At 32.6% G+C, this 18,558-nt stretch overlaps 1 protein-coding gene across 1 annotated transcript in view; it reads right to left on the bottom strand.

Annotated features, from left to right (window-relative positions):
• LOC134701185 (cationic amino acid transporter 3-like) overlaps nucleotides 1–18,558 on the bottom strand; it is a 43,828-nt gene that overhangs the window by 5,236 nt on the left and 20,034 nt on the right. The window contains exons 2-6 of the mRNA XM_063562323.1: nucleotides 17,463–17,580; nucleotides 14,359–14,478; nucleotides 3,851–4,046; nucleotides 2,695–2,809; nucleotides 262–399 (exon numbers count right to left, since the gene is read on the bottom strand). Coding sequence (XP_063418393.1) covers nucleotides 262–399; nucleotides 2,695–2,809; nucleotides 3,851–4,046; nucleotides 14,359–14,478; nucleotides 17,463–17,580 — 687 coding nt within the window. The remainder of the gene's footprint in view (nucleotides 1–261; nucleotides 400–2,694; nucleotides 2,810–3,850; nucleotides 4,047–14,358; nucleotides 14,479–17,462; nucleotides 17,581–18,558) is intronic.

The raw sequence follows: 18,558 nt of genomic DNA, 5'->3' as shown, positions 1-18,558 counted from the left end.
AGGGAATGTCGTGGCTATTTCCAGATGTTACAAGAAACAATGGCCTTCATTGAATTCATTTCAGATTAATTTCTGTAAACGTTTAGTTGTTTCATAATAAAATATCATATGTCGCATGTTTCAATGCCTCATCATGAAGCATTTACCAGCAAACGAACCGTCATTTACTTACTGGAATGACGGTCAAACCCTTGAGCCTAACACTATTGAAACAAAAAGTTTGATTTTAAGAAGTATGAAATGTAACCTTAAAATACGTACCCCTGTCAAACCAAAAGGAAAGAAGCCTGGTGGGTCCGTCCAATTCTCATGACGAACATGGAAGATACCAACACATATAATACAAATAACGACTAGGCCATTCATTGTAGTAAGGATAAACGATAACAGTGTGGACGCCTAAAATAATACAAGAAATGTTTATAATCAATTGTCTTGTATATGAAGATGTGGTAAGCTTGCTCATGAAACAACTCTTCAAATATTCTTAATTACACAGATGAAAACAACTGTGTGTCACTGTTCATTAAGTCTCTCTTAACACAATTGGTAATCTGATTGTTTACAAATGTGGTTCTTTTAATATGTAAAAGAATGAATAAAATAAAACATTCTTCGTGATTACGTACAAGAATTAAAGAGCAAAAAACGGTATATTGTTCTCTTACAAACGAGGAGTTTATGAAAGTTGTCAAGGATTAAATGATTTGTTCAAGAATCGTTTTCGTGATCAGGGTAATGTTTAAATTAATGCGTGTCTTCCTGTTTACGCATTTCATTCCTTGATTAGTGTAAATGATTTAAAATTTTATAAATTGTGATTTAGACATTACATGACCTAAGAGTAAAAGAAATACAAGGACTTATATTACATGCAAAATCAAACAAGATCATGGATCCATTAATCGGTGGTCGGTTAGTGTGTTAGCTACAGTCTATAATACTAAAATTACTAAGTCCAATTTTTCAGCCGGCATCACGTAAAAACGACGAATCAAATAATTCAACTTTATATATCACTAATATAGTACAAAGGTGTAGATTGAAAATTACACCACTCCAGGCCCCTTTGTTTTCCACGTATAGTAATTTATATTGCCAATCATTAAGAAGTTCCGGGTCGAGTCCGATACCGATACCAATAGTATATTCACCTGTTACCTATTACCTAATCTATACTTTCCTCACTGACATGCGCACCACCAAATGGTGTATTCAGGGTTAATATGCTATTTACACAGGTCATAATCACAGGGTTGTTACTACTAAATTGTCAAATAGCTACCTATTGTAGTATTTTAATCAGTAAGACTTTCTACGATAACAAGACTAAAAATGAGGAACAGTTTTCAATTTGTTAGTGGGCATACATGACGTAAAACAGTGAATCAAAGAATTCATCTTTATTTATAACTAATATAGGACAATGTTGTTGATTAAAAAGTACTCCATTCCAGGACCTTTTGTTTTCCAAATAATTAATATTACCAATAATTGATAAGTTCCAGTTCGACGGGTTCAAACAGAAAGATTTGAAAGCAGAGAAAAACTGTGTATCTTATAATCGGCATGACTTTATCAGATGACAATACCAAAACTAAAATAAGGCTTGCGCATAGTTATATACCTTTCGCGGGTGTGTTCTAGTATATATATATTTTGTCGTTTTGTATTGCTATGATGTGAATTACATTTTTTTTATTATTGATATTCACATAATAACTGTAACATTACTAATTTGACAGAATATGTTAAATTCAATTTCGTTGATATTTTTTGTTTTGAATTCAAATTTTAAACTTTATTATTTATAAAGTCCTGTAAAGCTGACGAATGTGTTTTTTGAACAAAAATCATCAAATATGCCAAGCTTACGAACCAAATAACAGGTATTGATCGATTATGCAGCTGGTTTGGAGGTTTATATTACAATACAAAAAAATAAAGTTCCTTTTCGTCAACAACACTTTTATTTAAATGAGGTTTCTTTTCGGATTGATAGTTAGCCTTTAATTGTATGAAACAGTATTGCAACAAAAGCGCAGCTTCATTGAATTGTGATGACTTTCACATAATTTTTGAAAGATTTTCAGAAGAAAAATAGACTAGTTCTCATGTTCTTATATAGTCAATGACAAGCGCTTATGACAAGTATATTGGGTATTCTGAATAAAAGGTTTTATTTCATTTTTACTTCGATTAGTTTCAACATTTTAAGAACCTATTTGTATTAATAAATGAAGTGTTTTGCTGTGTTGATTATATTGACAACTAGTTGTTTTGTAATATGTTTACATAGTTGAATTACTGACGCATTGCCTACATCTGTTTAATCATAATGTTACAAAATTTTCCTTGTAATTCAATACGAGAAAAATTACGTGTGAAATAATACTGAGAACATATAACATTTCATAATCTGCGTTAATAGGAGAAGTTTTCTTGATAAAATAATGTGGGTCCATTCATTTTCGTGGGAATCAACTTTCTTGGATTAAGGGAAATTTGCATATCAGGAGTATTTGATATCATGGTATTCTCAAAGTCTTCATATACTACTATACAAAATATGTAATTCGTTGGACATCGGAAATTGTGGTTTCCAAGATTATCTTGAAATCCACGGAAATTGATATTCAACGAATAATAATAAATCCATAGTATCAACGAAATGGGAATACAAAGTATAGTTACCTTTGCGTTACATACGAACAGGAGTGAAGTTATAAACAAGATACCACATGGTAATATATCTGGACAGTCGGTCAAAAATTCATCTCCCTTCCATTGTAAATGATCACAGGTGTAACTGCAAGCAACAAAATCAAATATATTTTGATGGAAAGCATGTGCAACAATTCATTCCAATAAGTCTCGATTTTTTGTTGTATCATTGTACAAAGTGTAGAAAGCACTTATGGCCATCAATAAAAATTAACTGTTCGCAAAAAAATGAACTTTGGAAAAACCAAGGCTTGTTTACCTCGGAAATGAAATAACTTAGCTGTATTTCGCAAACATATTACGAGATGTTGGTCCTCGAAGCTAGCGCGTCTGGCAAAGATACAAAACATTTCAATCCTAGTATCTATGATGAGTTCACTTGCATGTAAGACATCGGGGTTTAATTAAATTTCAGATAAAACAATTATCAACACAACCAAAAAACACCGGGTGAACGTAAGTACAAAATATATCAAAGTAATAACACTGTGTAGAAGAATTTGATATACGTGTGTTTTGTTCAAGTTGATCATTGTGAGTATTATTTGCTATGCTGGTAATACTGATGAGAATTTTTGTAAAACTAAAACTTTAAATGTATTTGACCGCATTTGTGTCTTTTTGTTCAGATCAAATACTAGCTTTTCCCACCTATAAGCATGTTCTTGTGGAGGTATGATTTAGCTTGCCGGCGATGTCTATCGGCAGACGATGTCTTATGGAAACTTGATTCGAACTACCGACGATGTCTCATGGAGACGTGATTCGAACTACAGATGATGTGAATCGACAATTACACCTTTAAACAATAATCTATTATTTGACCTGATAACCTTTAAAAAAAAGTATTAATCGACATGTAGACTTAGAACGAAAAATGATAATTCAATCGCAGCTTTGATGATATTGCAATCAACCAATTCCTAAGATTGTTTTGAGATTTACTGGAACCTCCATCCAGAACGCTAGATTTTTTTATTAACAAAGTATGTTTTTGCAAATTCCAACTTATGTAATGTAATATCAGATTTCATTCTACTTTTTTTAACACGACTTGGTTATTTAAAAAAAACGTATCAATTCTGAATTTGATAATGATTTTATTGATAAATGTACTGTTACGAACCTTTGTACTGTACCATTTAGTAAACCATCAAAATATTGACCCCATGCTTTAGCAGTTACTGCAGCTAAGACAATGTTCTCTAGTATCATACTCCAGCCAATCACAAAGGCGGACAGCTCACCCAAGGAGGCATATACAAAAACATAAGATGACCCGGCTTGCGGGAGACGTGTGGTGAATTCTGAATAACAGAAACCTGAAAAAGAAGAAATGATTTCTGTGTTTGCTATGTAGAACGCATTCAACGACAATAGCACTCTTTCAAACATATATGATTGTATTATACAGCTGTGCATGACTTGTACATTATAGCTATCCATGTTTTGTATTTTATAAGTATTTTTTTATTTACACATAGCAAAAAGAACCCGCTATACAGTATTGTATACAGCAACTGAGTTCTTGTAGCGTATGGCCTGGTATTTAAGGTCTTATTTTATAACGTTTAATGTGTGTGGACTGTGTAGTAAGTCATCTACAAAACCTATACACAGACTACGTAAGAAGGGATATAGTTACGATACAGCTTGTAAACTGTTGTAGGATATCATTTTGTAAATGATATATGACTGGAGAATTTCATATAAGGTTTCAAAAGCCCTCTCCCTTTTTTTTCCAACGGCCGTTATGTGTTTCCTTACTGTTAAATTCAATTAGTTTTGTGTTTCTGGCCTTATACCACAATTATTATTCCCCTTTGCTACAATGTATTTTTTTGGGGTAAAAGTCAAATTTAATTGAAAATTTGCACCGCTTCAAACATGAAATAAATTAAACTGCTTATAGATAACTATTATTCTAATAAAATGTGCTTCTAGGACAATCCATCAGTGTTTTTCTTTTTAGAGCCCTATTAACATGCCAATGGTATGATTTGAATCTCGTATAAATAACTAAGGCTCATTTTAGGGGTGGTTTGAGGGGCCCTGATTCATAAACCCCAGGCTTAAAAACATGAAATCACGAGGTGCGTATTTTAACGTAATTCATATCCCGACATCCCGAAATTAAAAATCAAGAGGCTCTCAAGAGCCTGAATCGCTCACCTGAATTTTTTTTATTAAATCTCTCATCAATGATTATTTTGGCTTTTCAATTTATTTAAATGTTCTTTGAATCGTCCTATTTTCTTCAAAAGCAAAAAAAAATCATTTTCTCCTATGTTCTATTTTAGCCATATGAGCATGTTTCTTGACATACAAGGAAATGAAATATAAAATTTATACTAGATACTCTAAAACTCATTTAGCCTAAGTTTGGCTGAAATTGATACAGCAGTTTCAAAGGAGAAGATTTTTTAAAGTAAGTCAACATGATGAACAAATTGTGAAAAGTCTTTAAAGGGCAATAACTCCTTAAGGGGTCAATTGACAATTTGGGTCAAATTGACTTATTTGTAGATCTTACTTTGCTTAACATTTTTGCTATTAACAGTTTATCTGTATCTATAATAGTATTCAAGATAATAACCAAAAACTGCAAAATTTCTTTAAAATCATCAATTCAGGGGCATTATACCTGAAAAACCAGTTACCCAATTCGGCTGAAAATTACAGGACAGGTAGATCTTGACCTAATAAATACTTTAACATCTTGTCTTATTTGCTCTAAATGCTGGAGTTTTTGAGATATAAGCCAAAAACTGCATTTTACCCTGTGATCTATTTTTAGCCATGACGACCATGTTTTTTGACGAAATAAAAAATAAAGCACAAACTTTATTTTATACACCCTACAGATCATTCAGTTGAAGTTTGGTTGAATTTAGTTGAGTAGTTTTAGAGGAGAAGATTTTTTAAAGTTAGCAAATATGATGAACAAATTGTGAAAAATTGTCATTAAAGGACAATAACCCCTTAAGGGGTCAATTGACAATTTTGGTCATATTAACTTATTTGTAGATCTTACTTTGCTGATCATTTTTGCTGTTTACAGTTTATCTTTATCTATAATAAAATTCAAGATAATGACCAAAAATTGCAAAATTTCCTTAAAATTACCAATTAAGTGGCAGCAACCCAACAATTGTTTGTTTGATTCATCTGAAAATTTCAGGGCTGATAGATCTTGACCTAATGAACATTTTTACCCTGTCAGATTTGCTCTAAATGCTTTCGTTTTTGAGATATAAGCCAAAAACTGCATTTGACCCCTATGTTCTATTTTAAGTAACGGCGGCCATGTTTTTGGACGGATAAAAAATCAAAGCACACACTTTGTGCAGGATAATCTAAGGAACAATCATGCTAAGTTTTAACCAAATCCGATCAGTAGTTTCAGAGGAGAAGATTTTTTAAAGTTAGCAAATATGATGAACAAATTGTGAAAAATTGTCATTAAAGGACAATAACCCCTTAAGGGGTCAATTGACAATTTTGGTCATTTTAACTTATTTGTAGATCTTACTTTGCTGATCATTTTTGCTGTTTACAGTTTATCTTTATCTATAATAATAATCAAGATAATGACAAAAAACTGCAAAATTTCCTTGAAATTACCAATTAAGTGACAGCAACCCAACAATGCTTGGTTTGATTCATCTGAAAATTACCAATTAAGTGGCAGCAACCCAACAATTGTTTGTTTGATTCATCTGAAAATTTCAGGGCTGATAGATCTTGACCTAATAAACATTTTTACCCCATGTCAGATTTGCTCTAAATGCTTTCGTTTTTGAGATATAAGCCAAAAACTGCATTTGACCCCTATGTTCTATTTTAAGTAACGGCGGCCATGTTGTTTGACGGATCAAAAATCGAAGCGCACATTTTGTGCAGGATATACTAAGGAACAGTCATGCTAAGTTTCATTCAAATCCATTCAGTAGTTTCAGAGGAGAAGATGTTTGAAAAAATGTTAACGACGACGACGACGTCGACGACGACGACGACGGACGCCAAGTGATGAGAAAAGCTCACATGGCCTTTTAGGCCAGATGAGCTAAAAAAAAGGTATTCCCGCATCCCGTAAAGATCAATCCCGAAATCCCGTGCTTCATAACACTCGATCCCGACGTCCCGAACAAGTCATGCCTCCCTCTAATCTCTACCCTACTTTCACTTTCAACAATAAATTTGTATGCCCTATTTATGGGAACTATGTTTTCTAGTCTGTTCGTCCGTTCATTAGTTCGTCTGTCCTTCTGTTTGGCTTTAGGTTAAAGTTTTCACTTTTTCACCTTCAACAATAAATTTGTATGCCCGCTTTATGGGAATTATGTTTTCTAGTCTGTTCGTCCGTTCGTTCGTTCGTCCATCCGTCTGTCCTGCTTCAGGTTGAAGTTGGTGTCGTGGTAGTTTTTGATGAAGTTGAAGTCCAACCAACTCGAAACTTAGTAAATATGTTGCCTTTGATATGATCTTTCTAATTTTAATGCCAAATTAGAGATGTTACCCCATTTCACGGTCCACTAAACATAGTAAATGATAGTGCCGATTTGGCATTCGTATACTATGGACACATTCTTGTTTCCACATGTTTTACTTATTTCAATGTATATGCAACTGGTATGACCCCTTAGATAGTAAATATTTCAGAAAAAAAGTAGACAGAATACAGAGAGTCTCAGTATATTATAGTAGTATAATCGTAGTTGACTGTCCCTTTGGTATCTTTCGTTCCTCTTTTACAGGTAGATAACAGGTAAACATAACTGTTTAATAGTTGTGGTTCTTGTGATCTAAAACCCATGATATGGAAAACGCCCTGATTGGCTTATTTATTTTTAATTTTTGTAATCTATCATACGATTGGTTGTTCTTGTGTATGTTTAAAACCGGAAGTCTTATCTGTGACTATAAGTTAGTCTGATAACGGAAACAACATCCGAACACCTATTTTGTCTCCCAAGATAACTCCATCTGAATAATCATAAGAATGGATGACAAATACGACTATAGATATAGGAAGATGTGGTGTGAGTGCCAATGAGACAACTCTCCATCCAAATAACAATTTAAAAATTAAACCATTATAGGTTAAAGTACGGCCTTCAACGTAACATGCATGTTACCTAAAGAACACAGAGTCATGATGATTTATTTATTTTGGAAAGAAAGAGAAGCGACACACAAAACGAGGTCTTCTCGTATAATATAAAATTGAGAATGGAAATGGGGAATGTGTCAAAGAGACAACAACCCGACCAAATAAAAAAACAACAGTAGAAGGTCACCAACAGGTCTTCAATGTAACGAGAAATTCCCCCACCCGGAGGCGTCCTTCAGCTGGCTTTAAACAAATATATTCTATTTCTGTGATTAAGGAACGCCATACTAATTTCCAAATTGTACACAAGAACCTAAAATTAAAATAATACAAAACTAACAAAGACCAGAGGCTCCTGACTTGGGACACGCGCTAAAATACGGAAGGGTTAAACATGTTTATGAGATCTCAACCCTCCCCCTATTCCTTTAGCCAATGTAGAAAAGTAAACGTATAGATTATTTAAAATGTTATCTCATCCAATGGCCTTTTTTAAATTGTTCAAAATTCAGGAACATGTATAACAGCGGTTGTCGGTTGTTGTATGTCGTTTTGGTTAATGGTTTATTGTTTTTTACATAAATATCAGACCGCAAGTTTGCTAGTTAAGATTAATTCATCGTAATACTTGACCCTATTAAGGTCATCGATATACATGCTTGATGTTAAACAGTCCCCCATCTGATAATATTATACAACAATATGCCATTAACCTGATTGAAGTTTTAGGCAATTTTTCACTGCTCATTTTGTTGCAGCCGGAGTCGACGTGACATAAAACTATGATATATAAATCGATGGGATGCTTCGTTTATTACTGTTCACAGTCAGACTGGCGTTATTTCACCTTAAAATTTATAATTTTTCTACAAAAACATCCACATGTGTGTAATGCAGTTCCTAATGGAAAACGTGTGTTTGGTTTTCATCATTTAACACAAAAATGGATATTAAAAGTTTTATGTTCAAAATATTATGCATATTTATATCCCCATATTCATTAATCAACGTAAAACAATTTAGGACTTAATAATGTACTTTCTGAACATTAACAGAAAATTTTGAAGGTACCATTGTTTTGCGATAACATATAAAAAGAGAAACATATATAAATGAACAGTTTGAAAAGTCTTATCATTTGCTATTATGTTATTCTAAGGGAATATAACATCGTATCTTGTTATGAATATATAACAATACATAATAACTCAACATTTAACAACATATATCGTAATATAGTCAAAAGCGATACTGCACCCCTATTAGTGATCACAAGAAGTTTAGTCGATATTATTTTCCTCTGACCGGTAGAAAAATCTGTTTTCGAAAATGAGCCGTTCATTTGGCACTGCGGGGTGTACAAGTACACAGCCGTATCATGTCAGAATTTGTAAGATAAATTCAATGCCTCGTTGAATGAGAATGTCACGCTCTTGCAGTTTTCCATAGGTAGCCCTTTGAAATAATTTCGATTCATATCCAATATAACCTAGTTTTCATAAGGCAGTATAAAATCCCCAGCTTCATGTCGGACACCCTCTTTTTCAGACCGTACACATTGTACTTGTTGAAAATATCTTCTGGTCCTGATCATGCATGCATAGAACTTTTGCCACTGGACATAAAGACATCAACCATCAGTAAACGATAAAATAATTTAACAAGTAATGAAACTAAATACATAAATGAGAAAGTAAAAAGCTAGGGAAAATGAACAATCTAGTGGAGAGTTGTCCCATTGGCAATCCTACCACATCTTTAAATTTTTAATTACTAGTATTATGGGGGAGGTGAATACATTTAGACCATGTGTAAATTAATTAACATCCAGGTTACCAGTTTTTATTGCTCGATGTGCTCTTTTGGACAATACATTTAACTAGGGACTTGCAGAAATACAGAAGCATCACAGAACAAAGGCTCCTTCTAGAATATACAGTTAATGATTTTAATTGATCAGCCTAAGCACCGATGCGCTTGATCCTGATCTTGTGTTTCACATCTACCAATTGAGGCTCAGTTCAACAACAAAAAAAACAAGACGCTTGATCTTATTCATACGGTGCCATTCTGGACTTTCAGTTCATACAGAACCTGCACCGAGGTAGTGGTAGTTAAGGGAATTTTTCCACCGTCCACATATGGTGCATTTAAGCAGTATGCAGACACCAGTTTCTGTTTGTTTGGTAGTATTAAGACCCACGGTTTACATAATAAACATCAATAAACAGGCTTTTGGTCAGAGACTGGGACCAACGGTTATAATAAACTGCACCGATACATTTTCCTGGTTAAATGCTTGCAACATAATAGTATTGATATAACTATATTGATTACCAGCATTATACATACCATACATATCGTTACAGCTTTTTTATTAATGGAGAGATTGAATTATTACGCTAATAAAATTTCTCTCTTTGCCTATAATCAGAATACTTTACATGAACAATGGATTTCTCTGTTTAAGCTATTTGTTTGTAAATGGTTTTCAATAAATTTATTGTTGTAACGGGACCAGAATTGATAATTTTGTTGAACAAATTTCCGGACATAATCGTATGTACTAACACAAAGCACTGTTTCTCTTTATAACTGTGATTTTTTGTTATCATTTAGTATGTGCACAACCTATAGAATTTTGTTTGTCTACTATAAAGATAATAGTATCCTCACCATGTAATAGTCCATCAGCTAGTTCTCAAAAGCGCGCTAGTTAAGGAGTTTGTGTTACACCCCAGGGTACCGCGATTTTTTTGGATAGAATTCAACTTCATTATCTTATTGATAAAATACAAGGTGTTAGACTAAAATAAAAGTGTCCAAAAGAGAATTAAAAACGTCCCTTCCAAAAGTTTTTTTTAATATAAATCGATTAAAAAAAAAGTATAGGTTTAAACAACTAAAACAGATAGAAAACTTAGCATATTAAATGTAACACGGAAGATTTTTTGTTTAAAAAACATGTTTTTTACATTACAAACAATCCGATTTTTTGGGTTCAAATTGAGGCATATTTTCTCCTTTCGTAAAGACATTCGTTATACAATTACCCGCGCCGTTTTAGTTAATTAAACTTTTGAGAATTAATCATTATGCAATGTTTAAATCATTTGCAGTATTTATTTATCATCTAAAATATGAATTAATTAATAAAATATATGTACGTGCAAATACTCGTGAAATACCGGAAATCATCAAATTACCGTCTTTGATTCAGTATACAACATGTACAATGTATTCACACAATAGCATTATCAATTTGCAACTGAAAACAAACCTTTAATTGTCGATTTATGATGTTTTTGTGAGTCAAGTTATTTTATATAGTGAATGTGTAACGAAATATTTATGAAAAAAATACAAATTAAGGTGATTTTTTTTGCGTTCAAAAAAGGTGCACTCTATCGAACTCAATAAAGGTGTGCTTGATAACATTTTGTGTTTTAGCTATAAAGTGATTGACTTTAGATTGTTAAGTCATTCATTCGACAAACATCGCTTTGAACGAACGTCAAATAGTCAGTTGTGGGGTTTGACAATACTTTTTACTTTCTTAGGTTTCTTAAAGATACAAACAAATGGCTTTGTTGGTTTCAGTTAAAATAAAAATTCTGATAAGCGTTGGTTGATAAATGCACATGAAAGAGCTTCAATATCATTAAAATTTCGAGAATTGGTAAGAATGGTTAACCCTGAAACATCCACCCCAAAAGAACTCAGAAAAACTCCAATGAAGCGAGTCGAAACTGATGTTTTGAAACTGTTTCAGACACTGCAAATATGGCCAATTCCATTGTAACATCTGAGCAGTTATATGGCTTGTTCTCGAGTTCTGTTGCTTCTTCGGAATCAATGTGCGACATATTTAATGCGTATGAAAAGGGTAATTTTGCTTCAGAAATTTTCATTACGGAACGGCTTATTCAAAAGTCAACCGATATCTTCAAAACACTCAAAAGAAAATCATTGCTTACATATTCAAAAAAGGAAATAAAATGCAACCAGTTAATGGCTGATAAGAACAAAAAAACATTGAGAGCAGATGAAAAAAAATGTCGCCTGCTTGTCATATCCCAGACAAGTTATGCGATAGGTTCTCCAGTTTGAATTAGGCCCTCTTCCAGTGTCTCTTGCAAACTTTGATGGTACACATGTAATGAAAAATAAAAACCTGTCCTGAAAAGGCTCATTCCTAAGGAAAGTATATGTGGATATTTGATGACATGGCAGTTATTCAAACCATAACTAGGATACCAAGCACTTTTTTTGATTTGGCAATTGTTATTTTAAAAACCATTCTTTTAGTTACGAAAAGTGGTCCTGCATTGATTTTGTCTCTGAATAGTTTCGCACAATATTCATAACGAAATTAGAACGGCAGGTCCTTGGGAGGGCAAATCATTACCATAAGTTCTAAACCATAACAGTCGTGTTCTTGGGAATGGAAGAAATGTTTGTTAGTTGGGGGAAACAAAGTTGCTTTTGTTGAATTCTTTTGTTTTGAAAAGAGTAAACAATCCTACAGATGTACACTTGAATGTATTGATTTATCTGTATCACAAGGAAGTATGTGCCACAAAATATATGCTGAAAATGAAATAGCGTAGAATGGTTTTAGCTTATAATTAAATAGGAAGACGCCGATAAAAAATGTTTCTTAATAAAATGCAAAAACAAGCAGCTGACAAAGGTAACGACTCCATTGTTAAAATACCTTCTGACACTGTTGTGGAAATATGTGCTTACTATTTTCACAGTTGCATATCAATTCTAACATTGTAAGTCTGACAGATACATCCCCCAAATGCAGATTATTAAATGTGCAATCAATGTGTGCAAATTTGGTGAGAATGTTTGTAGAAAACTGCCAGGATTTTTCGCCAATACAGGTTGTGATTCAGTACGTGTTTTGTCTGGTATAAAAAAGGCAAAGCATTCGGCTTTTTTAAACGTTATGTGGAGTTTTTAGAAGGTCTATTCCATCTTGGTGAAACCTTGGAAGAGGTTGGCGAAGAGTTGTCAAAACACTCGAGAGGTTTTCGTGTTCTATATATGGCTACGAAATTAAAAATATCGATAAATAAAGATCAGAATATTTTGAAATGCAAAAGATGCAATGTTAAAGCACATTAAACAAGCAAACTTTCAGACGAAGATTTGTAAATCTTCTCTTAAACACAACACTGGTCTGTTGCCAAACAAATATGGTTGGATTGTTTAGAGCGGTTTAATCAGTATCAATTTTCTAGACCAACCACCAGCGTTAGATGCTTTGGTAATTCTGATGTGCTGTTCGTGTAAAGCTGGTTGAGCCAAAAAAGATGTTCATTTGTTCAACAAGGTTTATCCTGAACAAATAGCTGTATGTTAATGCTCGAAAGCTTGTAGATATAAGCATTATCAAATCGTTGATATTGCTAATGATGACGACAAAGATAATGGAAAAGATGATAATGATATTTCGGTAGATGCAGGTGACTAAACTGATGATGATTCTATGGATTGACCTTATGTGTGACCTTAAAATGTGGTGATGCGGTTGTTAAATTAAAAAAAAATAGAAATCTAGAAACCCTGACAGTTTTGTGTGTTTTAATATGTGAGTTAATTCATGAATGCGATTGCCTATGTTTGTGATTGTCGTTGATTCTATGTTTTTGTTTCTTACCTTTAATTTTTTTTCCAACAGGCTTTATATACTTTATGCTATATGTTTCAATGTGAAAAAAATATACCATTTAATCAAGAAAATTAGTACGTATGCTTCTTTTCATTCAAAATCATGACTTTTGGAAATTGACTCTCTCCCTTTTTTTCTTGGTCCTCTACGATTTAAAAATTAATTAAAAATTAGCCTGCGTTTTAATAAGATATGATGTGTTCCATTTAATAAAAAGTATAGTACTGAATACTTGGTTATTTTTACATTTTTCTGTAATAATGTGCAAAACAAAACTTTTGATATACCCTGAAATAAGTCCCCTTTTAACCCCTTTTGGACACTTTTTCAAAAGTCTAACACCTCTTAAAATATTCTTCAGATATTACTCTTTAAATTTATGCAAAAAAATTGCGGTACCCTGGGGTGTAACACAGAACTGAATTTTTGCCCTACCAGCTGATGGACTATAACAACTTGTACAATGTTGTAGGGTTTTTTTTATAACGAAAGTTTGTTTTTCAAACTACTCTATTTCATTCATGTCATTAAAAGCAATAACAGCATATAACTAACACTTTATACATAAAAATAAACTCGCAAATATATACAATGTTAAAATATGATAACGTGGTTGCATGGATTCGATGAAACATAACCAGATAACAAAGCTGCAACACCTGCTATAATAAAAGACAACACTGCGGATGGACCGACTTTTATTTAATCACATATGATATTACTATATGCATTTCTAACCAGATAACTACGCTAAACACCTGCTACTACAACAGACAACACTGCGGATGAACCAGCTTGATGTTTAATCACATATGATGTTACTTTATATACTACATACCAGATAACAACGCTGCAACACCTGCTATTATAACAGACAACACTGCGGATGGACCAGCTTGATGTTTAATCACATATGATATTACTATATATACTCCAATTCCCAATGAACCTCCCATACCTGTAATGTTTATGATATATTTATGGTAGGATAGTAAAATTATACAGATCTTAATTTTCATTTTGAAAAATATATGTTATCTTAAACAACTATGAAACACCGCTTTCGGTTCTGCTTTTTATTGTTTTGTCAATGGTATTCCGATTTTTTTGTTATTTTGATTACAATGGTGTTAAGATGTTGTTTTATACTGATTGCAATAGTGTGCTGAAAATTTTTTTGAACACAAAGGTAAGCTGCAAAACGTTTGTGTTCGAACCCGCCACGTTTTTGCGACTGCCCTAACGTCAGAAGGCTGTATCATTTGTTTTATTCTTGTATGTGTTCATTGTATGTGTTCGTGTGTTTCTTTCGTTCTTTTCTCGGTTTCGGATTTTTTTTGTGACGTACAATTTTACATAACTAGTACACATAATTATGTTTTAGGGGCGGGATTTTTTTTTTTATTACATAATATGCAGCTTTTGTAGATCTCTCATTTGACCTACATGTGCTTTTTCTGGAATACAGAAAGATCAAAGTGGATACATGTTATGATGAATTATCGTTTTCATAATGAAAGAGACGGAAATTCAAATAGATAATTAGAAGGTTCATTGTCATTCATATCTTTAAAGTTGTTGGTCTCGTTTATATTTTTGCTAACTAATCTCAACAGCAATTGAAATAAGTGCGTGTCATTCATGTATTACAGAAGCAAATCGGGTATTTACATCATTTTAGAAGCAACTAAACGAAAATAAAAGAAGGGACATCTTTAGGTGAACTGACGTTCTGCAGGTACTTATTACAGTCTGTTTTACATTTACTTAAACATAAAGAGATGCATGATTAGCTTTCAAGCACTTCCGCTCGATTTATTCGCAGAGTTTGCTAGAATTAGTGTCGTTTAATCAATAGTTGTTGTGCTATGCTAATTGGTGGCACCTCGGCCTCTTAAGTCAATTATCGTGTAGTTTCGACAATCCACAAGAAACACTTGTTTTATGATATGTATTTTCGTATCGTCTAATGTCATCCTGTGTGCGCTTTGGATTATTGTCAAGTTGAATTCCAAATTGAATCTTAAGATACTTTGTATCACACTTATTATTGTTGTATTACTATCCTGTATTGGTGAATAAACTCATCATAGATACCAGGATTAAATTTGGTATTTACACCAGACGCGCGTTTATGCTTTTTAACTTCGTGCTTTATTTGGCCTTTTAACATTTTTTTATTCGAGCGTCACTGATGAGTCTTTTGTAGATGAAACGCGTGTCTGGCGTAAATATAAAATTTCAATCATGGTATCTATGATGCGTTTATTCGTCTAGAAAAGACTAACCAGTGACACAATCCATACAAATTAAAAATGGCAAATAAAGAACGAAGTTGAAGAGCATTGAGGACCAAAATTCTTTAACATTTGGCCAAATACAGCTACGGTTATCTATTCCAGAGGTAGAAAAGCCTTTGTATTTCATAAATTCAAAAGTTTTGTAAACAGTTGATTTATAATTATGACCATATCTATGATAATGCATGTCAGCACAGAAGTGCTGACTACTGGAATGGTGATACCTTCGAGGAATTAAAACTCCACAAGCAGTATTTGCATATAATTCTTATATCATTTGCATATCTAAAAATACTTGAATTGGATTGGTCAAGTATAATTTTTCTCTTGGTTTACACTTCGATAAACCATGTTTCCGAAACTACTTTTGTAATCTATTCTTGCGCGATAAACACTCTTGCAGGGATACTGGGATTTTTTTTAGCAAGTTGAGATTATAAAACAATTGCATAACAGTTGTTTCTATTCTAATGCATATATAACAAAAAAAGAGAAATAAAAAAAATGCACTAAAGCTTTGAAAATGTATAAAATAAAATTTGAACAAAATTCCGGGAAATTTCACAAATGATTTGGCGAAGTTACGTCATGGCAAAACACGAAGTCATACAATTGAAAACTTTCAGACGAAAGATTATTTCGTTACTTGTACGCTTCAAATTCGGATATTAACTTATTGAAATGAAGTTTTTGAGGTAGGTGCTAGTTCATTTTAGATTCTGTTGCATTTATCGAACATTTAAATTTATAGAAAGTCAAGATGGCGGCGTACTCCTTAGTTACGACATGTCATTGTGCTTCTGATGGTACATATAGTAGCCATCAATTTGAAAGTAATAATGTAAATTAATAATAGCGTATGTTTGACTGAAGAATTTTAAGGATTAAACACATTTTTTCTAGAGATTATTGATGTGTAAACCGGGCCTCACAGTCATAAAACTTTCGAGCATGATTTTTGTGCTCCGAGCACTGAGCAAAGTTTTATGCCTTCAAGGCCTGGTCTCTAACTCACAAACTTGACATAAAAGTCCTTCGGACTTTTTATTCAGTTTGCGAGTTAACCGCCCCGGTTTACACATCGAAACCTCTAGAAAAAATGTGTTTAATCCTATTATATACTGCAACTGTGTTATTTGAGCAGTCAAATTGCATTGACTGTATATTCATATGTGATATACAGTCACTGACCATATATCACCTTGTTTATGACGTTGACAATGGATTCCTGTAGAGTTTTTTTTCATAACGTCAATAAAAGAGGGACGAAAGACACCAAAGGGACAGTCAAACTCGTAAATCTAAAGCAAACTGACAACGCCATGGCTAAAAATGAAAAAGACAAACAGAAAAACAATAGTACACATGACACAACATAGAAAACTAAAGAATAAAACATACAGGTTCGCGGAAAATTAACGTAATCTTCTCCAAATTAAAAATCGATGATTTTCACCATGAAAAGTTTATTTAGAACAGTAATAAGAGTTGCAGTATAGAAAGAATAACCATACCAGAAATGCGCGGCACAGCCTTGCTTTCTACCCGTTTCCAAGCCTTGTACAAATAACATTGATATTTCGAGACAATGTATGGTTATTCTTTATTTATTATTTCTTTAATGGTACGTTTATTCACTCACCTATTCCAATAAGGTCGAAGGTATTTAAATTTCTTCTAAAACGACTGACCAACAGATTCTTTGGATCGACATTCTTTCTTCGTCCGAATGCTTGAAAAATCCTCTTACACTGTTCCATCTGAAAAATAAAGTATTCATATTATTTTGTCACATTTTACAATTTAAAACCTTATGAATATCCTTCGGATTCCTGGGAAAGTGTCACAAATTGATTTAAAAATTATTTTCATTATGCTTGTTCGAATTTTTATCTTTAAGTATGTTGTTTTAAAAAAAAATATAATTGAGAGGGTTGTCTCTATTTATTGGATCAGTTCTTTCAAGGTTTGTCTTTAGTGTACAACTTAATAAATTTAATGTGTATCGAATTAATGATTTGAATAAATGTACGGTATGTTTCTAATTGTTTCACGAGTTTTATTTAATTTATGTTGTCTCTTATTTAAATCAACGAATATATTTGTGTATTGTCGTACATGTCTATGTGGTGTTTTTTTCTTAATTAACATAGGTGTATGTTTTATAGGGAATACGTCAATCTATCCTAATGGGAATATACCGGTATTGCTTGCTTTAATTTAATGAAGTTACCTTTCGTAGATTTGCAGTTTTCTGAAAATTATCGATAGTCCTTCAAAACATAACTTGAATTTTAAGAAAATTTAAATGTGCATTGAACCACTTCAAAAATATTTTAACATTTTGTCCATCGTAGAAAGTTAAATTTTAGAATAACGACCGAAATTTGAACTTTTGATTTTTATTGAGGACTTTTCATTTGAATTTTTCTCGGAGTTTTTTTGTTTTTTGTTTTTTACTTTTTACAAGAGAACTTATTTGTTTAACCAGATTAAAATAATAAAAACTGCTTCAATATAGAATATGTGACGATTGTATGTATGTTCACTGTGTTGAGTTCCATATACGTATAATGCATAACTGATGAATTTATAAATAGCACAATTTAAACAGTTAGCAGTAACAACGATATAGATACACTAAATGATAATTGAATACAAAAACAAATAATGTATGAACTTCAAGGTAAATAAGAAGAACCACGGAAAGACATGTTTGATTAGTTCCATCTTGTATA

Source organism: Mytilus trossulus, unplaced genomic scaffold, assembly GCF_036588685.1.
Source record: "Mytilus trossulus isolate FHL-02 unplaced genomic scaffold, PNRI_Mtr1.1.1.hap1 h1tg000233l__unscaffolded, whole genome shotgun sequence".
NCBI lineage: Eukaryota > Metazoa > Mollusca > Bivalvia > Mytilida > Mytilidae > Mytilus > Mytilus trossulus.
This window is presented reverse-complemented; position numbering and strand designations above follow the sequence as displayed.